Raw genomic sequence first — 24482 nt, 5'->3', positions numbered from 1 at the left:
CTAGGTCCCCAACTTACGAACGCAATTGGTTCCATACGACCGTTCTTATATCAAATTGTTCTTAAGTCGGGGAAAAGGTAATACTACCAATTATATAGGTACTACATGTACGTGTATACATATACAGTATAGTGTAAGTGTATGTATGTAAATAAGCGTTTGAATTCAGTAGTAATATTAAACGAGGATAATTAATGAAAAAACAATAATAAAAATGATATAATAATACGTAATGATAAATGTTTTTTACCTTTGAAGAGAAGTGGTTGAGCATACGTCGTTGTGGTGGAGTTGGAGGAGGAGATATTGAAAAAAAGGACAAATCGTCGTCGTGGTTAGACTCTTCTAAAAGAGGTAGTGTTCTGTGGGTGGTGTAGAATTAAGCAGGCCTATTAACTCTTCATAAACTTTAGTCACATGCTCTGTGCGGGTTGTAAAATTTAGCTTTCCATTTAGCTTTATCTCCCCAGCGTCTAACGCTTCCTCTGTTGGTCCCATTAGCAGTGTCACAGTGCCCTCTACTGGTCAAGCATGTACAGTAGCAGTATAAATACTGATTGAGCGACTACAAAACCAAATAAAATAAAATGTAGACCAGTAAGGCTTGTGTTCGGATCCGCGAGTGTTCGCTAGTCGGGTGTTCGTAAATTGGGGACCTAGTGTATATAGATTTATTTAATTTAATTAATTTTGTAAAATATATATAGATATTAAAATAAAACGCAAAATCCTTTGGTGTTAAATATAAATAAACATAAAATTAGGTTTAAGTAAAGCCTCTGGAATCAAACACCTAGGCAAAGCATATTAAAATAATAGAAACAGCTGGCGCGTGACGTCACTATTACTCAAATGACTGTGAGTGGTCGATGGTCCCATTGGTTTTGGGCGGGGCTTCAATCTCTGACAGACCCAACTCGAAGCTTATATTCATTCAGTATTTCATACGTCAGTCGCTGAATCCAACTTCATGGTGTGTCAACGTGAGCTTTTCACTACAATACTTGCCAATTAAAATGGCGCACTAAACGCATTTAATTTGGCTTCCCAAAATATGAAGTTCTGCTTGCTGTGTGTGGTGCAAGAAGGGACATCTTCGGTGGTGCTGCGGACCAAGAGGCTCTCTTGACTTGAGGTAACAGCCCGACAACGAAAGCAGTTCGGCTAACTGTTAGCTAATTCGACACTCGCTATTTGTAAGATAAGTAACAACAGTGGTGTGTTTTATAGTAAAACAGTGACGTTCACTGAAGAGTTTACTTAAAAATACACATGACGGTTGAGCTAAATCACGTTAGCCAAGGCTACAAGCTAACTCTTGACCTTAGCTGCTACTTGGCTAATTTAGCGTTGGTGCTGATGCTGCGCTGGCTAAATCCGGATAGGAGTGGTAGGTTCGTGTTCATGTATTCGTATTAGCGTTACACAGCAACATTACTATGTGACTTGACTGTATGCTTTGCAGTACAGGAACACAACTACACAAATCATCGATATTAATCTCAATATTTCCTGAGCCCACCTAAATGTTTCGTACACCAGACTACACTTCTGTATATGTGTAAATTAATTGTACTAGTCTGCTATTATACCTGAAAGTGTCCATTAATGTTACTGTACAATTCCTTTTCTTTTTTTATTATGTTTTATAGTATAGTGGTCGTTATAGATAACACAGGCTGCAGTTTTATTTTCGCTAATGTTCATAAAAGCTTCTAAAGCTGCTGTATATGTCACAGGCTCAATATTAATTTTTTTTTCCCAACCAAAAAAATATAATAACACCAGGGGTGTCACAAGACACCCAGCTTACAAGCCAAGATGATATATGAGATCGGGCCCACGAGAACGAGATGATTTTTAACATTATTTTAAAGAAATGTACAATGAAAAAATGTAGGACAGGACAAACAAAGTTTTTATTGAACTGAGTCACAAAACAATGCAGGTGTGTTTTGAAATGTTGATGCAAATCACTAATGTTATGATAATATAAAATAACAACAATATATAATAATAGTACACTAGATCACTATGTATTCTTTACACTGTATTCTTTACTTGCGTATCTTGCTTGCTGCTGTAACAAGTGAATTTCCACGCTGTGGGATAAATAAAGTACAAATACAATACAAATAGATCCTCTACTTACGAACACAATTGGTTCCAGATGCCCTTTCGCAAGTCGAATTGTTCGTAAGTAGAGGACCTAGTGTATATGCGTATGTACAGTATGTAAATATGAGTTTGGATGTAGTCGTAATATTAAACAAGGATAATTAATGAAAATAACAATAATAATAACAATTATATAATAATACGTAATGATAAATGTTATTTACCTTTGAAGAGGAGTGGTCGAGCATATGTCGTTGTGGTGGAGGAGGAGGAGGAGTTATTGAAAAAAGTAAAAATCGTCGTCGTTGTCGTTAGACTCTTCCAAAAGAGGTAGTGTTCCGTGGGTGGTGTAGAATTAAGCAGGCCTATTAGCTCTTCATAAACTTTAATCACATGCTCTGTCCGGGTTGCATCGTACAGCTACAATTTAACTTCCATGTCTCCTTTACACTCTCTCCCCACCATCTTCCGCTACCTGTTGGTCCCATTAGCAGTGTCACAGTGCCCTCTACTGGCCAAGCATTTAGCAGTATAAATATGGAGTTATAAGGCAAAATACATGAACATATAGACCAGTCAGCTTGCGTTTGTATCTCCGAATGTTCTCAAGTCGGATGTTTTTTAAGTAGAGGACCTAGTGTATATCATAGTAATGCAATATTGCTTTTTTTTGAAGTTGTGGAATTGCTCTTTGTGATATATAGGCCTGTCACGAAAATTGATTAATCAAACGATTAAAAAAAACAGGTTGATAATTTTGACGATAATTGGTCCGATAGTGGAATGAACGGAGAGTGTGGGCCCTCATGTCATGTCATTCATTCAGCCTCTTTGTGGAGGTGTGGCTACTCATGAGTGGAGTACAGAGGGTTTAGCCGTTAGCTTCATGAGGCAGCATACGCAAACATGAAAAAGGTGCAGAAGCAATGGTTTGAGAGCTGACAGCCACAGTGTGGGAACATTTTGGTTTTAAACAGAATGAACACGGTGAGCACATGAACATTTGGGGTCCTAAAAACGCTATAGGGACACACATTACTGTTATGATATCATTAAGTACTTTTATTTGTACTATCATCCACTGGTGTATTAGCATAAATAAAAACATCTCAAGCAGGGTTTGTGTGAGACAAGTCTCCTCTGGGGTACTGTTCCAAAATATGCATGTTAGGTTAATTGGAGACTCTAAATTGTCCATAGGTATGAATGTGAGTGTGAATGGTTGTTTGTCTATATGTGCCCTGCCATTGGCTGGCGACCAGTCCAGGGTGTACCCCGCCTGTCGCCTGAAGTTAGCTGGGATAGGCTCCAGCATACCCCCGCGACCCTAACGAGGAGAAGCGGTATAGAAAATGGATGGATGGAAGCCTCCTCTGGGAGACACCAGATGATTTTAAGGGAGGCACATCAGCTTGAGAAAAACTTTCAAACTTGCTGAACAAACTTGAGTTATGTGAAAGGCAAAATGAATAGACTTTTATGTCCTACAGTGAGCAAGTAAAAAGTGTCTGAGGTCAAAACCACCCAAAATATGCAACAGAAAATCAGGGGAGTAGGGATCTTCTGATCTAGATATGAAGATATGTGGCATGCATTGTGGTTGTCTGTGGTGCATCTCTAGGTTATCATGTTTTTTTTTCTGTGTGTAGTCTCTTTAAAGCATCATGTTGTGGGCTTGGCCATTCCTGCCTGCTCTGATGCTTCTGTCAGAACTCTCCGTCGTGACAGTTCAGACGGCGCCATGCCAGACCTGCCAGAAACTTGCTGAGAGTTTTGTTAAGGTACTTCAGTTAAATGTGTTGTGCCTTTACTTCATAATGTTCAGGGCATCATAATACAGTACTCCGTTGTAGGGCTTGGAGAGAACGGCTAACAAGAACTTTGGGGGAGGTAACACTGCTTGGGAGGAAGAGAAGTTGGCTAAGTATGCACGCAGGTAAGAACACATACAGACAAAACAAAGAAAAAGTTACTAGGTACACCTTCATACAGTATAATGAGATATGATACAAGATTTTGTTAGCCTGTATTGAGTCATGAGAGGGGCACATTATTAGAAATACACTGTAATCAGAACTGAGCATTATCATTGTAAAGGCAGGCTTTTTGATACACCTCTTGTACTGGATGTCATTAGACCAGTTAGTGAGTGTATTTACTGCGATTGTCAATTTAAACTTCTTCTTACAGTGAGACTCGTCTCCTTGAGATAGTGGAGAGTGCATGTGAGAAAGCAGACTTTGAATGCAACCAACTGCTGGAGCAGATAGAGGACCAGGTGGAGACATGGTGGTTCCACAGGTAAATGTAGCATGTGCATTAGGGATGTCCCGATCTGATCTTTAGGATCGAGATTGGCTGCCGATCAGCTGTGTGTTGAAGATCGGATAATATTGGCTTCCGCCGCAAGATCGGGCTGATCCGGTTGCCGTATAACTTTCGTAACTGCCACACTCCAACATGGTAGCTGCAGTAATATGCCTCAAAGCTGGTTGCCACTGTACTCCCACCACCTGCAAGAAAAAGTAAACGCTACACCAGAGTGCAGACATGGCCGCAGTGTACCATGGTGAAGTTAGTTTCACTTTGGACATTGGAAATTCAGCTCTGTAGTTCCTCTGTTATGGAGAGTGAATGGAAGCTACCGGGGTTAGCTTAGTTTAGCAGTGGCAGTGCAGCTGTGTGTGTGTGTTTGTGCACGACCTAGCCTGGATGAGTATGTTTTCACCGTGTTGTGTTTTGCCTCTTTGAAAGGATCATTTTATAATGCAAGGACCATTTTACAGTGCCCATGACGACATGCATGTTCTGAGTGGGGGAAAAAAAGGCACGTTTATTCTTGCACCCAGCTTGTACTGTAGCAACATCACATTTCTGGCCTTCAAAATAAGCGCACTCTTTGTCACATTTGTCTAATTGTGTAAACAAAATAAGGGTAGCTTAATAAGACGTAGCGAAGAATGTACGTAATGGGCAGTTATTCTGCCGAAAAAGCCTTCTGCATGTACATAAAACCATAAAACCTTGTTGGAGGTTTTTAGAGGTGTTTTTAATAGCGGTCTTTGTACACAGCATCGGTGTGTCCCATTACATGCAGTAATGAGCCGTCTCTTTTTATCTGATTTTATATCTTTAGAACGCACAGAAAAGAGACGTGTGTTCATGTCTCACATAAGGATTGTGGATGATGAGTGCAGTTTTCCTTTAAGTCCACACCGCCTTTCCATCTCGCTCAAGCTTGACCAAATCGCCCATAAACATAGCACTAACCTCTTGGTAGCAAGCTAATAGCACAGATGCAAGGCGCATTCATGGACATCGGATAATTATACTATTTTATTTGGCAAAGACCCCGCTATTGAAAACACACTGAAAACGGCTCCTCAACCCACTAGTTGAGAATTGCTATTGGCAGTTATGGAAAAAATGATTAGACCACCCTTGTTTCTTCCGTTTTTTGTTCATTTTCATGCCTGGTACAACTGAAGATACATTTTGTTTGGACAAGTATAATGAAGACAAAAAAGTAGCTCATAAGAGTTTATTTTTTTGGCAGTACAATACCATATATACTGTATGTAAGAATTATGTGATTTTGGTTATTATCAAGAAAACTATGGAAATGGCTATATATCAGCTCTTTAAACTGTTTTGACCTATTTTTGTTGTCATTATACAGGGGTTTGTCCAAAGAAATGTATCTAATCATGGTTTCCATGACTGTATGATGCACACTACATACTGTACGTATGTGTCCTGTAGGCAGCAAGAGTCTCCTGACCTTTGGGAGTGGCTGTGCATAGAGGAGCTGAGACTCTGCTGTCCACGTGGGCACTTTGGACCTGACTGCAAAGGTGGGACAACCTATCTTTCAACATACATGCAGAATTATTCAGTTACTGCCAAAGCAAATGTTTTGTTCAATTTAAAAACATTTGACTACGTGCACATTACTTTTAAAATACATTGCTATCAAATACAGAGTGTCCATTAGGCCCCGGTGGTGTATGTGGAGGTTTGGGCCGCTGTGAAGGTGAAGGGACTCGCATGGGAGATGGAGAATGTGTCTGCGATCCTGGATATTCAGGGCCCCTGTGCCAGAAGTGTGCTGATGGCTACTACAGAGAGAAAAGCGTTAATGGCAGCACTGGAGCCTGTGCAGGTGCCTCAGATTCAGATGTTTTCATCCAACTATCATTATCTTCATTCAGGTCATTCATGTTTGACCCAGTCTATGTTCCCTCCCACATACATCACAGCTTGCTTCCACTCATGTAAAAAATGCTCAGGGCCGCAAGACTACAAATGTCTTGACTGCAAACCTGGTTGGATGCTTCACGACAACAAGTGTGTGGGTGAGTGTGACGTTTGAGGCCCTGCGATGCATTTGTAGCCATCATGGGACATAATTTGACTAATCTTTGTGTCCCTTAGACATTGACGAGTGTGGTACGGAACTGTCTCGTTGTCCTACTAACACATACTGTCACAATACGGACGGATCCCATGAGTGCAGAGGTATGCTCTCCCACTGTAATTGTCACTCTGTGATTGTTACACCTTTTCTGCTTTTGTGTTTTTGACTTGAAAACAATGAGTGTTTTTTCTGTTCTCTAATGATTAGGTTGTGACCAGGCATGTGTGGGCTGCATGGGTAGTGGTCCTGCCCGCTGTAAGAAATGTGCACGTGGCTACAAATTGAAAGGAGCCAAGTGTCTCGGTAAAGCTATGGCTTGAAATAAGCCACTAATGTTATGAAAATATGTAATAATGTATAATAATTAGGGGTGTCACGAGACACCCAACTCAAGCGACGAGGCAATGCACGGGATTGGGTCCAGAGAAAAAGACGAGACGAGAGTTTAACATTAATTTGAAGAAAATTACAATAAAAAAATATGACTGGTCAACTTTTTTTATTTAACCAAAACAGTGTAACTTTTGAAGTGTTTATTGTTCCACAAATTGATGCTAATCAATATTATTGTCAACATTTTTTAAGACCAAATAAACCACTGTTATGATAGTATATAATAATAATAATAATAATATATCATCATAATGCTTTTTTAAAAAATATGTCATCTTTCACTCTGTAAAGTTGCAAAATTTGGTTTGTGACGTACTTTCTCACAGGCAGTTTGTACTGCCTATCATATTAGTTATTAGTAGGGGTGTCACGAGACACCCAACTCATGAAACAAGATTTTCACATTACTTTTAAGAAAGGTACTTATTTATTTAACGGCTTCACAAAACAATGCAAGTGTGTTTAAATGTTTATTATAATGTTTATTTATTATTGTTGTGCCCTGCCTCTTGCACAAAGTCAGCTAGGATAGGCTCCAGCTTACCGCCATGACCCTAGTGAGGATTAAGCGGCATAGAAAATTAGCCACGTTCCACAGATGGCCCCTGCACCACACTTTGGACACACATGCGTGTTTGGCGAGCCACACGGTCTTGGTTTCACCAGGAAGGCAAGGTGTTGGCAGGCGATGGAGGAGTGTGTCGAGCTGCAGAGGGTTTACGCTGCTTGGAGACTGGCACTGCACGGCAATACTTATGTACAATCGGAGGTGCGCACAGCAGTTGCTTCTGGCAAGAAGCACTTCCTGACTTCCACTTTTAATTTTTATAAACCCAAATGCCCGATCCCAACAATTTATTTATTTGTCTTAAGTTTTTTTACACGAGAGGCAAAAAGAGACTCCACTAATGCATTTCACTTCAGAGCACTTTTAAGCCATAAAAACGGCCACAAGGTGGCAGAAGTGTATTTGATAAGAGCTTGTTAGGAATTATGTGAATGCAAGAATCACACATGACCGGAGGGAGGAAGTGAGAGAGCGTGGAGGAGTGTAGTGTGCAGAAGGTTACGCATTGTAGGGAAATTTTAACGCATGCACGCGCATAGTTCAGTTCCAAATGTGAAAATTGTAAATAGTTCATAGTGTTATATTTGTAAATAAATAGTTATTTTGCTGTAAAACAACCAATTTTTTGTGCTGTTTATGTTGGTATAGTTGTTTTATACATTTGAGCTGTCACAAAGCAAAAAATATTCCTGTGAAAGTTATGCTTGAAATGTATCTTTTCACAAAAAGCTGTTTTTCTCCCTTTTCTAGTCGGGAACTGATATTTTCCTGAAACTTACCTATGTTCTACTGCTGATTACTAAAGAACGGAAAAAGGTAGAAACAAACTTTTTTTTTCTGATGAAAGACGGGAGTCTACAACCCCTGGCAAATATTATGGAATCACCAGCCTTGTAGGATGTTCATTCAGTTGTTTAATTTTGTAGAAAAAAAGCAGATCACAGACATGACACAAAACGAAAGTCATTTCAAATTACAACTTTCTGGTTTTAAGAAACAGTAAAATAAATTAAGAAAAAAATGTGGTAGTTGGTAACAGTTTTTAGGCCAAGCAGAGGGAAAAAATGATGATTCCTCAATTCTGAGGAAAAAAGGATGGAATCACCGTGTAAATTTTTATTTCCAAAACTAACACCTGCATAAACTAAGATCTGCGTGTTAGTCTGCAGTTAAAAAGGAGTGATCACAACTTGGAGAGCTGTGGCACCAAGTGGACTGACATGAATCATGGCTCCAACACGAGAGATGTCACTTGAGACAAAGGAGAGGATTATCAAACTTGTTAAAGAAGGTAAATCATCACGCAATGTTGCAAAAGATGTTGGTTCACAGTCAGCGGTGTCTAAAATCTGAGCCAAGTGCAACCAACCCGGGAAGGCTCTTAAATGCAAGCATACGGGTAGATCAAGGAAGACATCAAAGCATCAAGACAGAAAACTTAAAGCAAAATGTCTTGAAAACACAAAATGCATAGCAAAACAAATGGGAGAAAACAGGAGTCAATGTCTGTGATCGAACTGTAAGAAAGCACCTAAAGGAAATGGGATTTACATAAACAAAAGCTAAACCAAAGCCGTCATTAACACCTAAACGGGAAAAGAACTAGGTTACAGTGAGCTAAGGAAAAGCAATGGTGGACTGTGGATGACTGGATGAAAGTCCTATTCGGTGATGAATCGCAAATCTGAATTGGGCAAGGTGATGCATGCAAATTTGAAAATGCAACATGCAAATTTCCGCAGTCATTGATGATATGGGGCTGCATGTCAGGTAAAGGCACTGGGGAGATGGCTATCATTACATTATCAATAAATTCACATGTTTATGTTGACATTTTGGACACTTCCCATGAGTTGAAAGGATGTTTGGGGATGATGAAATCATTTTTCAAGATGATAATGCATCTTGCCATAGAGCAAAAAAACATCCACATAAGGTCAAGGTCATGGCCTGCAAATAGTGCAGATCTCAACCCAATTGAAAATCTGTGGTAGAAGTTGAAGAAAATGGTCCATGAGAAGGCTCCAGTCTGCAAAGCTGATCTGGCAACAGCAGTCAGAGAAAGATGGAGCCATATTGAGTACAAGAGTACTGTTTGTCACTTATTTAAGTTCATTCCTATCAGAGACCGCAAGCTATTATAAAAGCCAGAGGTGGTACAATGAAGTACTAGTGGTGTGTTGAAGTGTACTTTTGTTTGTTTGTTTTCCATGATTCCATGTTGTTTTCCTCAGAATTTAGTGATTACATAGTTTTTCCCCCTGCTTGGTCTAAAAAAGTAACTGTTACTGACTACCAATTTTTTGGTCTGAATTTCTTTTAGTATTTCTTAAAGATTACATGTCTGTAATCTGCTCTTTTTCTACAAAATTAAACACCTGAATGAACATCCAAGACTGGTCATTCCATAATTTTTGCCAGGGGTTGTAATCTTTGCTTTGGTAGGTTCCATGTTTATATAGCCATAGAACACAATATTCTGTGTGCCTTAAAAGATCAGTCAAAATCGTTTAAAATGGCCGGTACTGAAGGGGTTGTCTTCTGAAAAATGACTGGGATTGAATGATGGAGGGATCTACGCACACCATTTTGTGCTGTTGCATTTGTACAGGGTGTCCCAAAAAAAATGTATAAACCCTTTAGCAGCTAATAACTTTTTTTTTTTTTTTATTAAACCCATTGAAATGAATGATGGCAGCCAAACTAAACTAATGTATAGTGTGACCCATCCGTGTAGGCTACCGCATTATCCAGTAACGATTGAGATTTGGTGTCTGACCCGGAAAATATCGTAAGGCCAGCTGCCATTGGCTCTGACCACCCGCATTGTGGTAGAAAATGAATGGATGGATTAAAATGCATAAGGAAATAATCAATTTTGTACATAATTTTTAACACTGTGATTTCTGTAATGTTTTACTTTTAAATGTCATTTTTAAAAAAAGTAAAATAAAGAAATGTTAAGAAATGTCTGAGAGCCAGATACAGTCATCAAAAGAGCCCTATCTGGCTCTCGAGCCAGAGGTTCCCTACTCCTGGTCTAAGTAGTGAACCAATGCACACAGTGAGCTCTTCCTGCCAGTTTGGAGGCGAGAGACGAAAACAGAGGCCGGCAAAATTATCGAGTTCATTTTCATTTATTGTGAGATTAAATTATTTATTTATCGCGAAAGAAATTTTGCCACATTTCAATCTCACAAGATCTTGTGACACCCTTAATTAAAATATTTTCAGTGTTTACCTTTTACTATGGTTAAGATCTTTTTCGTAATGGATTATTTTAAAAAAACAAAAAGTTTATTAAATGACCAACTGTTTTGTTTCCGCTGACAGACGTGGATGAATGTAGTGAACGTGCAATAGCATGCCCAGGACTCAATGAGGCATGCATCAATGAAGTAGGCTCCTTCCACTGTGACTGTGCTGACGGCTTCATCAGAAGAGATAGCATTTGTGTTGAGAATAAACCTCCTGGTAAGTAGTCTTAAATAATGTTATGCAAACACATTCTATAGTCAGCTAAGTTTTGACGTTTTCAACCTTTCCTTTTTAGCTGGTCCAGAGAAGGGACTGTTTGACGACATGACAGACGACGAAGTACTTGTTCTGCAACAGATGTTCTTTGGTGTCGTGATCTGTGCCCTGGCGACACTGGCTGCCAAGGGGGACATGGTTTTCACTGCCATTTTTATTGGCGGCGTGGCTGCTATGGCAGGCTACTGGCTGACTGAGAAGGGGGACTACATGTTAGACGGATTCCTGAAGGGTCGGTAGTCTGTTTGACGAAGAGCCTGGAGTTGCTGCATGTAAGTTTGAACTAATGACAACTCAGCTGATACGTATATGTAGCCGTGAATGAATCCTAGTGGGATTCAAGCGTGTTGGGCAGTCACTGGAAAGGTCTTTAGAACATTTATATTCACTGATGGAGAACGTCTGAACCTGAAGGCGATGGCACTGAGGAACGTGAGGAGGAATGAAGCTACACTGCACTGACTTTTAAAGGAATAGAACTGAATTCAGTACCTCGACATTTGTTGGGTGGAAGGGTTTTGCAAAGACCACTACTGATTGTTCAAATCATCTACTATATACAATAACTGATCCTCAACATGTTATTTTTCCTCTGACCACACTATCATGTCCATTGTTTTTTCCGATCTCAATGCTGCGAAGTACGGAATACCAGTGAAGCTCATCACAACTCTGGGAAGCATGTACCATAAACCACTGATAACTTTTATTGTATGGTTTATGTTTGACCTCAAATTGACGTTAGTCTTTTAATTGTTCTTTTTAGTAACAATGCATGACACTGACATGAAAGAAACTACATGATATGTATTAATTAATTGTCTTTGGCATGGATGACATACATATAACACATACAGAATCACGCCACTGCTAGTAAGTGTTCAAGGGAATTTGGCTATTGGTAAAATACTAGCTCCAATTATGATGGTGTGAGCCATTTGGGTGGTCTTTAATTTATTTGTTTTTATATAAGTTTTTATTTCCATTCTGTTGTGATATCCTCTGTGTCTACTGTTGTTAATTTATAATATCAATGTCATTTCAGGGCATATTGTAGCGTCAATTTTAAAAAAAAAAGCTTTTTTCACCTGTTTATCTGACTTAACTTTTGTAGTGTCATAGTCATCTCAAGGTGAGAGTTGCTTTGCCTACAGCATCCATCCATCTTCTATGCCGCTTATCCTCACTAGGGTCCCGGGTACGCTGGAGCCTATCCCAGCTGACTTCAGGCGAGAGGCGAGGTCGCCAGCCAATTGCAGGGCACATATAGACAACCATTCATACTCACATTGATACTGTTACGGCCCCGTAGTAGGGAGAGAAGGACACGTAACATAAAAGGACGGACAGGATGGGTGATTTGGCGTGATTTTATTTACTAACTAAAGAAATGTGGTTTAGCGTCAGTCCATTAATTGAACAGAAATTCAACAGGCCAACTAGGCCTGAGTCCACCGATGAAGTAAGGGCGCTTGGAATGGTTCAGCCGGTGGGGTGTGGCGAGGACGCAGTGGTCGGAGCTGTGGTGAGCTGGTGTGCTTTGGAGGAGTGAGAGAGAGAGAGAGCGACGTCAGGGTCCACTCCTTGATCTTCCGGCTGCGCCCCTGACTGGCCAATGCAGACCTGCAAACAATTAAAGATTGCATACAAGAGGCCGGGGCGCACGCAAACGGCATGTAACACATATCTATGGACAAGTCGCCACTTAACCTAACATGCATGTTTTTGAAATGGGGGAGGAAACTTGACTACCTGGAGAAAACCCACCCACGCACGCACGGGGAGAACATGCAAACTCAACACACAAATGCGCAATAGAGATTCGAACCCAAATCTTCCTGCTCTCCTGACTGCATGGCCAACATGGTATAGGCAACTGTGCGGCCCTGCTTTGCATAGTATTTTTTTAAAATACTTAATGTTCAACTGTATTGTCAATTGTCCTTTTATTGTTACATAAATACATCGTGTGGAATATTTTTTTGTGATTGGTAGTAAGTACTGTAAGTTTGAGTGATAGTCATATGGTCAGATTATTTTTAAGCATTCAAAAGATGGTCTAGAATCTGCTGCATATTTTTGCGGTGCTGGAGTGTGAGACATCTGTGGAGGCTGTGTTCCGACCTATTTTAGCGTTCCACTCCAGTTGATGGGGTTGAGGCGCAGCATCTTCCTCTCTAGCAGGACCTCCTGGGAGTGTGTTAGTGCTTTGTCCCTCCACCTCTTCTCCATTAGCTACAGAAATACCAGCACAGATGAGACCTCACTCACCACCACTTGCCAGTGTTTTAACCCTATTTTAAGACACCCTTGTGACGGCAATGAGAATATGAGTACCCGCTTGTTCTCATCTCTGTAGGATGACATTATTTTCCTGTGTTGGAGCGTTTGGTGTCTTTCTGTCAACAGGGCCAGGTGGTCCACCTCACGCAGATACTGTGCCTCTTTCACCCTGCTGGCCAGCTGCAGCTTCAGTGGGACACTTTTCTCGTCTATCTGTCTCTTGAGCTGCTCACGCAAGTTCCTCCTGCAACATATCGACAGCATGTGGCGCAATCATCCTCAGTCAGGGTCAGAAAACGTGAAGCAAAGACTAATCGTTACCTGTACTCCTCTTTCTCCACACTGGTTCCATAGAAGGGTTTTTGCCATACTTGATGATACCTGTCACATCAACGAAGAAGTTAGCACTACAAATAAATCAGTCTTTTGCCAGAGTGTGCCAACCTGTTATACTCTCTCTTCTGCATGATCAGTGTCCTCTGTTGGTTGTGGTGATGAGCAACTGGAGTCTCCAGACTGACGGTGCGTTTACTGACCAGCTGTGGGCACAAAGGGTTCAGCCTTGGAATAACCTATAGAAATGATTTACTTTTAGTTTTTAAGTCGAAAGCACACCATCAGTCAACTTGGCCTGCTGACCTGATTGCTTGTGCACAGGTGGCCAGAGGCGTCTGAGATAAGAGGAAATGTGATGGGGGTGACAGCCTGACTGCAGCTCTGCTGGATGGAGCATGTACGAGAAGGATAGCATACTGGTGTGGCAGCTTTGGAAATGGCAGCTGTTGTAACGGAGCCGAAAGTGAGCAGATTTGTATCTGACATCTTCACTATAAACAATATAAGAGAATTATATTAAAAGCTGTTTTCTTACGGAGTTTCATTGTGTCGCTCAGACTCTTCCCTCTGGTTTCCTGCCTAAAAGTCCAATCTTTGTAGGAAGCAACTTAGCAAAGCAAAACAATACACAAAGGCATTTCCCACTTAATGTACATTAACAATAAATCTATTTGTAATGTAAATATAGCCAAATGAGTGTTGCTTCTAGTTACACATTAAACTATGGCATGCCTCCGCTCAAGTACTCCTTTTGCAATGGCAACCGTAACCATGGAAACCAGGTTTCAACAATGCTAGTGTGTTAAGTCATCACCGCTAACCCTGACAAGTGATCTAAATACTTCTGCTTGTTTCTTTTACAGTTGGGGAAATATGTATTTATATATTATATATTAGGTTTACCCTTTTACAAAGATAGAGACAGTCTAGGCCGCACGGTGGTCTAGTGGTTAGCACGTTGGCCAACACAGAAACAGCCTGGAAATCGGGAAGACCTGGGTTCGATACTCCCTTGGGCATTTCTGTGTGGAGTTTGCATGTTCTCCCCGTGTGCGTATGGGTTTTCTCCGGGTACTCCGGCTTCCTCCCACATTCCAAAAACATGCAGGTGAGGTTAATTAGCTTAGCTTAATTGGCGGCTCTAAATTGTCCATAGGTATGAATGTGAGTGTGAATGGTTGTTCGTCTATATGTGCCCTGCCATTGCCTGGCGACCAGTCCGGGGTGTACCCTGCCTGTCGCCCGAAGTCAGCTGGGATAGGCTCCAGCATGCCCCCGCGACCCTAATGAGGATGAACCGGTATAGAAAATGGATGGATGGAAACAGTCCAGAATTTTTATGGTAGGTTCATCATAAAAGATACAGAATGTAAACTAACAAAAAATGAACGGTTATACATTCATTTGTATTATGAGAGAAATAATTATTTGATCCCCAAGTAGAACGTTACTTCGTACTTTGTGGAGAAACCCTTGTTGGCAAGCACATGGTCAAACTTTTCTTGTAGTTGCTCACCACCAGGGTTGCACATACACTCCTGATAAAAATCTTAAGACCAGTTGAAAAAATGCTAGAATTTGCATTTTGCACATTTGGATCTTAATGAGGTTTTAAGTAGAGCTACAATATGCAAAAGCAAGAAGGGGGAGCGAGACAAAAGGTCTTTGAATTTGTTTTTTAAACCCTTTTCCTGCAGATGCCGTCTGATGGTTATTGCGCTGCAGGCTGCACCAGTAAGGGCCTTAATTTGGGTGGAAGAACACCCTGTGTCTTGATGGACAGCCAATTGGATCCTCCGGCTCAGCGCAGGTGTGATTTTTTCTGGGTCTACAACTTGATGTTTTTGTTCCATAATGCTCAGGATCTTTCAAAAAAATTTTGAATGACTGATTTACTGTGCCCAACCTTAGCAGCAATGGCACGCTGCGAGACAATCCAACCATGTTCAAAAGGAGAAAGCTTCTTAGCTTTAGCCATCGGGAGGGCATGACAGTGTGAATGCCTGACAGAAAATTTAACATTTTGAGCAGATTTTTGCTTTTATAGCCTGTGGTCTTAATCTTTTGATCAGCTGATGAACAGCCTATTTCAGTTTAATTGTTGTTTTCAATAAATTATTTTAATTTATTATAGCTTTTTGTCTCACTCCCCCTTCTTGTTTTTACATATTGTAGCTCTACCTAAAACCTCATTAAGATCCAAATGTGCAAAATTCAAATTCTAGCAATTTTTCAACTGGTCTTAAGATTTTGACCAGGAGTGTATCTAAGGAGGAATTTTGGTTCACTCCAAATTGTGATGCTTTCCCTGTTAGCTCCCTCCACAGATTTTTATCAAAGTCCAGAGACTGGGCCACTGCAGCATCATAACGTGCTTCTTTTTGAGACACATCTTTGTGCCCTGACAGCATGATTTTGGTCAATGTCATGCATGTTCAGTGTTCTAGGTGCAGACAGGAGGTTTTCACCCTAAATGATACAGTACAGGGCCCCATTCATCCGCCCCTCAATGCAATGAAGTCTTTCTGTATCAAAGCAACAGCCCCTGAGCAGAATGATTCCATCTCTGTGTTTGACAGTCAGGTTGGTGTTGTTGGGTCCCCCATTTCTGAATTATTGCGCTAATAGTGTCCAAAAACATGCATGTTAGGTTAATTGGCAACTCTAAATTGTCCATAGGTATGAATGTGAGAGTGAATGGTTGTTTGTCTATATGTGTCCTGCGATTCTGGCGACCAGTGTACCCCGCCTCTCGCTTGAAGTCAGCTGGGATAGGTTCCAGCATACCCCTGCAACCCTAGTGAGGATAAGTGGCATAGAAAATAGATGGCTGGGTGGATGTGCCAATAGTGATCTCGTCATCAACAAGCTTCTTATGGACGGTCTTGTAGCACATTCCAGTCTTGTGCAGGTTTACAAACGTGTCCCTGAGGTTGACAAGCTATTTGGGCTTGCCCCTTGTGGTGGAGAGGTTTGAATGGAAGACACCCTTTCTGTGACAGGTGTCTTTTATACACGAGTTTAGGAATACTTTTTAAAGGGACACTGACTAGGGCTCATTTGTGTCCTTCATAGGCACATAACCGGTCTGTATAAGAATGTTTGCTAGTTTATCAAATACAGTGGTGCCTTGGTTAACGTCATGAATCCGTTCCAGAAGGCCAGACTCAAACCAAAGCAAATTTTCCCATAGAAAATAATATAAATCCAATGAATCCATTGCAGACATCCAAAAATGTTAACACGAAACACATTTTATAGAAAATAATTATAGTTTTTACATGCAGAAAATGCATGTATTGTGTGTTGGACACAAAAAAACATCACTTAACAAAATAATCCAAAATAAACACATTATTCTGCTGCAACCACAATTTACAAAAATGTAAAAAACATATCAAACTAAATATTAATATTCTAGAACCAATAAACATATACGGTGCTGTTTAATATACAAAATTTAAAAACAACAAACCACTGGTGGCAGTGATGTTGCGGAAGCACGCTGGCGAGGTGGTGACGTATGCTATGCTTGACTCGGGACCACTGATCTAAAAAAAAGACTGGATCGAGCAACCTATTGTTTTCACGCGCCAAAATTTGAAGCCAGATTTTTTCGATCGCCGCCATCTTGGTGAGACCACCTTACGCGCCACAGCTTTGTGATTGTGCTGGTATACGAACGCAGAATTAGTGAAAAATCATCAAAAACATCAGGAGTGCCAGTGAAGGAAGCGAGGATGAGGAAACACAACTTAAAAAGCACTTCCCAAGAACCTTCCACTCGTAAGTACTTTTACTTGGCACCTTTTTTTGACCTGATATATGTGCCACTACTTGAACGGCTTTGCTTTGAAAAGTTCTCGAAATGTAACCAAAAGTTAAAGTATGAACTTTGATGGGTGGTTTTGCAAGAATTTTCTAGTTACACCTTCCTGTAACAACTAGGCCTTTTTTTGGTGCCTAGCCTAGCAATCAATGATAAAATTATTTCTATGCAGTTTTTTACAGTAGGCTTTGAGTATTTGCACTTATCTAATGTCTTTTTGTACCAAAAAACAGCTTTTTTAAAAGCTACCACAACTACCAAGTTACATTAATTCTGATACCACACATGATTCACGCAAAGGTAGAAGACATGTGACAAAATTTCTGCTTTCTTCCTGCCTTAACCTTATCCTGAGATAAAAAAAAAATAATGGTTTACCGTAGGAAAATAATTAGACAAAGATAGACTTTAAATTCCGTACGTAAACAATGTTTGCAGGCTGCCACACAGCCAATTTTTCGTCCGTCTCGAAGCTAAAATACATCTTACTAGCTTGATAAATGACACAAAAGCGTATAAATCTGAGTAGTTATTACCTTTAGCAGTTGATTTTGGTGGCTATACGATCAATCGAAGTTTTACCAGTGCGTTGCCATACTGTTACCATACTGCCATACTGCGAGATTTCAACCAAAAAAGTTTGATTGTTAACCGAAAAACGCCCTAACCGGGTCGGACGTTAACCGAGGTACCACTGTAGTATTTCCCTCAATCAAATACAAATTAATTCATAGTCTAGTCATAGTTTATTGTTACTTCTTCTTATTTTAACATTCTGTCTCTCTCTAGTCCAATAACCTACTATAAAAGCTCTGACGGTTAATATCTTTGTAAGTGAATCAAATACTTGTTTCCCCCACCGTATATTTTGTCTCTAAAACAATTTAAAGTCCCTTCTCGATGTTGTACATTGCTCTTAAACTTCTTAACAAACTAAAAGTTACTCTGAGTATTGCAATATACTGGAAAGGGCCAGTGTAAAACACACAGTACACTGGCCCTCACATGGCGCCAAATTAGATGTGCTCTTCTGCACTGAACACAAACTTTCCTCTATAAATGAATGAATCTGCAAAAGTTCAAGCATCTTAAGATAATGAAGACACTGTAAGAATTTGTTTTATTACATTTTACATTCATGAGATAATGTTAAAGTCAGGCTAAAACCTCAGTGTAATACACAATAAGCAGCGAAAGTCCGCAAAACCTCTTCATGCAGTCTTCAAATTCCAAGTGTCTCATGGTTCTCCCAAAGCCAGGCATGATATTTGTTCAACTTGTGATCTTCAGGGGTCACCTTTAACAAAAGACAGCAACAACAAAGTTGATACCCCAACTTTCTGGTAAAATGTTTGTAATGAGTCAATTTAAAACCCACAGATTTGTCCCTCTCCACATGAAACACATTTTAAGTAAAAGTAAAAAACTTAAAACTAGCCTGTCTCCATTCTTCCACACAGAAGATCCTGTAGGAATCATTGCCGTACTTCCCAATGCCATGCAACTCAATGGGGTATCGCCATTGTTTGGTTAGATATTCATCTGCAAGTGAGACCGCATAAGATAATACATTTAAGGTGTGTTGAGTTAATGTGACTCAGAATAACACAATAGTGGTCATTCACCTGAGAACCTGATGATTATTTTGGCCCGCACCTCAAACAGACCAAGTGGCTTCAGGAGTTCAGACATGGCCTTCCAGTCGGCCTGCCGGGCTACCTCTGCAGATGGGTAACGCTCAAAGAATTGCCAAAGAACAGGAATGGCCATTTTACCTGGAGTATTTTACAGCAAATAACGAGACTCAGTGTATTGTGTATGTGCAGTGTGTGTGTGTGTGTGTTTTGTGTTGAACCTTACCACTAGTCTTGTTCAGAAAAATGGTGGCCACCAGTAGCTTCCATGGGTCATGGAAGAGGGTTTCCTGTACAAGGTTGAAAGGAGAACGAGGAGGGGTCCACTTCTTGAAGGCCTTCCTGCGAGGAGGACTGAGACCTGCACACATATGCTCCTGATCAGAAATGACAGTTTGCACTGTTGGTTTTAAGGAGGTTCGACATAGAGCTTCAAAATGCAAAAAGAAGAAATGAAAGTGCCACACATTTTTTTGGAGTGAGCAACGTATTGCCATTAAAGGGATAGTTCGGCTTTTTTGACATGATGTTGTATGACATCCCCATCAGCAGTGTCGTGCTTCAACAGTGACTGACCCCCCACTTCGTCCCATGAGCATAGTTCTGGCTGGATTTCGGTGATGAGGAAGGCCGTTCCGGTTAGTTCCTGGGGCCGCTTAAGTAAAGAGTTTGGCTTCTCAAAACAATATGCGCTCAAAATAGTACTACATTTGCATCACCGAAATACCTCCTCGAAAACAATCAGACCTCACAATTGCTCGGCGTTACTTTCTCTCCCGTCGTATCACTGGGCGCTGTCGCCTGCCCATTGTTGTGCATGTGTTCCACAGTGTTTACATGCTGTGTCAAGACCACTGCCGCAATGTGAACGAAAAGCGTCCAGGAAGTGACATGCATGCGCAAAAGCACGACATCACACGCATTTCCTTATGTTTACGGAACTAAATATTACGGCAGTGTGTATGCTGTTGTGGCAATTTCAAAGATTTTGTGCAACGGGAGTCAATATCTTCTCAACCAAATGATCCTGCGCAGCAGATTAAGAAAAAAAAGGGCACGAATTGTGGGTAAGGCAGTTTGTGGAGTGACGTCTGTTCAGAGGACTTTTAAAAAATAATTTTAGGATGACAAGAGCAGCTTCTGCCTACATCGGTGAGTACCTTTGTCAAAGTCTCGGTAAGCACGGTATTACACGTCTTTCGATGACGTATAGCTCAGATATATGCGACCTGACCGTTCATACTGCAGTCGCATCGCATACATATCGGATTTATATCCGCATATGAATGAGGCCTAAGTCGCATTGGAAAAAATCTGAATTGTGCTGTTCACACGGACATGAAAAATAACCAGATACAGGTCACATACTGTATGAGCAAAAAAATCAGAATTAACCTGCAGTGTGAACAGAGTGAGCCTTGGAAGCCGAAAGATGACGGACTTAGAGTATGTGCATACCTTCATTCTTCTTCTATAGTTTGGTGCGTCTTTTGGTTCCGTCTGCGTCTGTTTACAGTGCCACATGTAGGTGTGCCCAGTGTATTACATCGTCTTCACCCAGTGATCCGTTCCTGTCTGGATGCAACTATTTACTAATCCGGCACAGTGTGGCAGCGAAGTTTTTTCAAACTGCCAAAATAAAAATGCCAGGATCGATTCCGTGTGGACAGGGCCTAAAAATGCATTGAAGAACACTTCAATTGCATTGAATTACAATTCCGTTTACAGACTTGATACTCAATTTTATTTATTGTTTTTATTTTTGTGTTTGGTTTTTATTGAAGTGTTATTTTTTCTTAACAGAGACAGAGTCTGTTTTTTAATGTTTTTGTTTGTGATTTTTGTTTAAGCGCCATTTTTGGTAAAAGAGAATAACAGTCCATTTTATTTTGATTTGTTTTTTTTGTTTACTTTATTATGTTGTTTAATGTATTTTATTTAAAAGCTCTTGACATTCCAATTACAATGTTAAATACTCTTTGAGAAATTTGTTTATTGCTTTTGATACGGTGTACTCACATTATTATGCCATATATTATCATTACGTTCAAGAAAATATGGTCTCAAAATAATGTTGACAATAATATCGTTTAACAGCAATAATTTGTAGAACAATTTTTGTCCAGACAAATTTGTTATCGTGACAGGCCTAATCTCCACATAGCCATCTACCATTTGACGCCCCTGAAGCTCCATTGTTCCACCAAAGGAAAAAGCACCCCAGATCATGATGGCCCCCTCCATTGTGTTGTGTGGAAAACATCTTAGGTGGGATCTCCTTGTCATGCCAGTAGTGTTGGAAGCCCTCAGGACCGTCAAGGTTACATTTTTTCTCATCAGAGAATAAAACTTCCTTTCATCTTTCAATGTCCCATGTTTGGTGCTCTCGTGCAAATTAAAAACTAGCAATTTTGTGGTGTTGAAGAAGACAAAGCCTTTGAAGATGTTTTTTGTTCTTAAAACCCTTCTCTCACAGATGTTGCGTGATGGTTATTGGACTGCACTCGGCACCAGTAACAACCTTCATTTGGGCCGAGGCTCGTCCCGTGTCTTGACAGACAGCCAATCGGATGCTCTGTCTCAGGGCCTGTGGCATTTTTGTGGGTCTTCCACTTGACTTTTTTGTTTATAACCCTCAGAACTTTTAAGAAGCTCAAAATGTGTGTACATACTTGTGTATCTTGCTTGCTGCTGTAACAGATGAATTTCCCTGCTGTGGGATTAATAAAGTACTACTACTACTACTACTACTATGACTGTCTTACTGTGTCCAACCTCAGCAGCAATGGTGCTCTGTGAGATGCCTTGCTTATGCAGCTCAACAATTCGACCGTGTTCAAAGAGAGAACATTTTTTTGCCTTGGTCATCAAGAGATCCCGACAGTGTGACTAACTGACAGAAAATGACATTGAATCCACATTTTTGCCAAGATTTTGGCTTTTAAAGGCTGTGGTCTTAAACTTTTGATCAGCTGAACAGCCTATTTCACTTTGATGCTTGTTTGCAATAAATTGTTTACTCCTATTTTTTTTGGGCTCACTCCCATTTTTCTTTTTGCATTTTGAAGCTCTACTTAGAACAAGAATTAACTTTACCTTCTGCAAAAGGTTTCCTGCTGAAATAAGGGCTTGTTTTCCGTTTGTCTTCTAAACTTTTGGACTCTGGACAGAAAGAGAAAAAAAGCAACATATTATAAAAAGCAGCACAGAACAATTGTATTTAAAAATTCTGCGAACATGTGTCATTACTATTCCTGGAATTTTGCACTGGTGTGCAGTTTTCAGCAGATAGTGACACCTTCTCTTCCACCACTTGATAACTGTCACCCTCCGGTTCAGGATTGAGTCCGTTATCAACTGTATCAATCTGCACTTCATCTTCACCTGCCCCATCTTCATCTGCAGTGGGAGGCTCAACAGTCAGAGATGGTTTAAATGTCTCTACTTCTTGTGGCGCCCCAAGAGGATCCAGTCTGAGAAGCTTCGCTCTCAGCAACCCCACCCTCAAAGGCTTCTTCTGCAGTGTGACATCGTCATGCACCGGCGCAGGTTCAGCTTGGCTCCAGTCTGTCTGCAGACTCTTGTCATTTGTGTCATTGCACTCATGTCGTGCTTCTGTAGGACCTTCCTTCACAGTGTCACCATCAACAAGCTCCGCACACATGCTTCTGTGGGAGGAGGTTGCTCCTTGAAATGTATCTGGAAGTGGATCCAGTATGTGTGTTGTTTCCTTCTGTCCACCTGTTGTGTATTTTTTCTTTCTTCTCTGTTCCTCTCGAAAGGGAAGAAAATGCACAGAGGTGACATCGCTTTTGGTTGTTGTGAAATCAAAGGGATTGATATCGATGTCTTCACCGTTTTTCACAAGAAATGCCTTCAGAGAAGCTCGTGATCGGAATCTCTGGCCTTGGGGGCTTTTAAAAACAAACATTTAGGCACTGATTAGTTAAGTTAGTTGCAAAGTTACACAAAAAGTTTTGAGTGGCTAGATATGATTACCTCATGACATAAACATCCAGCCTGCCTGTTGTCTTGCCTGTTTGTCGCTGCCTGACCTCTCTGATCCAACCGGGAGGTATTTTAGACGCGTGGCAGGACTCACTTGTATCCATCTGTTTGGAGTGGTGTCAATCAGAATATCACGATTGATGGGATACATTTGGAAACAAAAGGCTATAAAGCAGCTTGTGAACTGTGAAATGGCGATTACGCCTGTCCAGGGTGAGGTGTGTGGATATGGTTCAACTGGTCTCTCATGTTTACATCAGCAGCCATTCAAATACTTCTGTCTGAAATAGAATTCAAACAATTATAACCATGCATGTATACGATCACAGCATTGTTTACAGCAAGATCGTTGGTAATAATTTCACATAATGTATAGAAAGTACCTCCTCACTTGTCAGCCTCAGTATTTCAAGTGTTTCGGTCAAATGGTGAAGACTCATGCGTGCGTGTTTTCGTATTGGTTTCATAAACCGGAAAACGTAGTGCTGTCTACACATGCGCACTCCTAAGCAGGAAATGGCGCTTAACTGTCATACGTCGCTATCAACGCATGGGGGCGGGAAGTCTACAGTAGAATGCAGCAAATTGACATGACAAACATTACTTTACAAAAAATACAACTCAAGGCAGCGACACATTCTACTTAAACAACCAACTGCAGTGTTGAATCCTTTGATTTTGGTCGACGAACTATTAGCCCGCTTAACATCTCACTGCTAGCAAAGTTAGCTTTAACGTCGCAAGCAGGAAGTCCAATCCGAGTCTGCGCGGTCACAGCGAGCTATGACAAGAGGCACCAAGATGAGAACCTGATCAGGCAAAACAACCTGTTGATTAAAAAACATATAATTTTAACCTGTCAAGAAATGAGAGCCGTTCTTGTATGGAAAGAAACAACACGTCAACACTGGTAAGCAAGTATACGTTTGCGTTTACACTAGCGCTAGGCGATGTAGTGGGATGCTACGATACGCGATTAGCAACTGTGGTTGCTATGTCAACCAGTGTTAGCCAGCTAGCTCACATTTACCCCACAGCATATACAACTGGCGATTTTGCTTGCAAACGACACAGACAATGGAACACCATAGTTGCTTCTAGACCATCCTACATAAATACACAATACTTGTTTCTAACATTATGTTATGTTTGCGACACAACAAGACGACTCAGCAATGCTAAATTGTTAAGCTAGCAGGGTTCCCATTTAAGGATGCAGTGAATGGACTCATCTAAAATAACATGTATTTTGCTTAAATAAACATGATAGATTTTAATTGAACCCTAACATTCCCCTGCTCTCTGAATTGTAAGGTTTGTAAAGTAACCATTGAAATTATATTTCTGTTTGACTCTTGGGTG

At 40.6% G+C, this 24482-nt stretch overlaps 3 protein-coding genes across 8 annotated transcripts in view; 2 read left to right on the top strand and 1 right to left on the bottom strand.

Annotated features, from left to right (window-relative positions):
- Positions 1-907: 907 nt before the first annotated feature.
- On the top strand, positions 908-21818 carry LOC129179842 (protein disulfide isomerase Creld1). 3 transcript variants are annotated; one of them, XR_008570065.1, is made up of 12 exons: positions 908-1135; positions 3768-3899; positions 3972-4054; positions 4309-4419; positions 5881-5972; positions 6101-6280; positions 6378-6473; positions 6553-6636; positions 6743-6838; positions 10830-10970; positions 11050-13835; positions 13971-21817. XR_008570065.1 is itself a non-coding variant. In XM_054773609.1 (11 exons), the coding sequence occupies exons 2-11, from the start codon at positions 3783-3785 to the stop codon at positions 11268-11270; spliced, it is 1221 nt and encodes a 406-aa protein (XP_054629584.1). In that variant the 5' UTR covers positions 908-1135; positions 3768-3782; the 3' UTR covers positions 11271-21817. The 3 variants fall into 3 exon arrangements, 2 of the variants coding, with proteins under 2 accessions (XP_054629584.1, XP_054629597.1); XM_054773609.1 differs by having other exon boundaries at positions 11050-21817; XM_054773622.1 differs by lacking the exon at positions 908-1135 and having other exon boundaries at positions 3783-3899; positions 11050-21818.
- mbd4 (methyl-CpG binding domain protein 4) lies at positions 18098-24008 on the bottom strand. The gene is made up of 8 exons (XM_054773596.1): positions 23504-24008; positions 23112-23401; positions 22362-23026; positions 22209-22274; positions 19339-19473; positions 19104-19253; positions 18917-19020; positions 18098-18775 (listed from the first exon to the last, which is right to left on the bottom strand). The coding sequence occupies exons 2-8, from the start codon at positions 23222-23224 to the stop codon at positions 18701-18703; spliced, it is 1308 nt and encodes a 435-aa protein (XP_054629571.1). The 5' UTR covers positions 23225-23401; positions 23504-24008; the 3' UTR covers positions 18098-18700.
- Positions 23696-24482, top strand: part of ift122 (intraflagellar transport 122 homolog (Chlamydomonas)) — a 26076-nt gene continuing 25289 nt past the window's right edge. For 2 of the 4 annotated variants that reach the window (XM_054773558.1, XM_054773576.1), the window contains exon 1: positions 23697-24030. In XM_054773558.1, coding sequence (XP_054629533.1) covers positions 23987-24030 — 44 coding nt within the window. In that variant the 5' untranslated portion in view covers positions 23697-23986. Of the gene's footprint in view, positions 24031-24482 lie in introns of all 4 variants that reach the window. The other 2 variants (XM_054773567.1, XM_054773548.1) reach the window with 2 other exon arrangements.

The sequence above is a fragment of the Dunckerocampus dactyliophorus genome, chromosome 1, assembly GCF_027744805.1.
Source record: "Dunckerocampus dactyliophorus isolate RoL2022-P2 chromosome 1, RoL_Ddac_1.1, whole genome shotgun sequence".
Taxonomy (NCBI): domain Eukaryota; kingdom Metazoa; phylum Chordata; class Actinopteri; order Syngnathiformes; family Syngnathidae; genus Dunckerocampus; species Dunckerocampus dactyliophorus.
The sequence above is the reverse complement of the archived record's forward strand: the minus strand, read 5'-3'. Positions and strand labels throughout refer to the sequence as shown.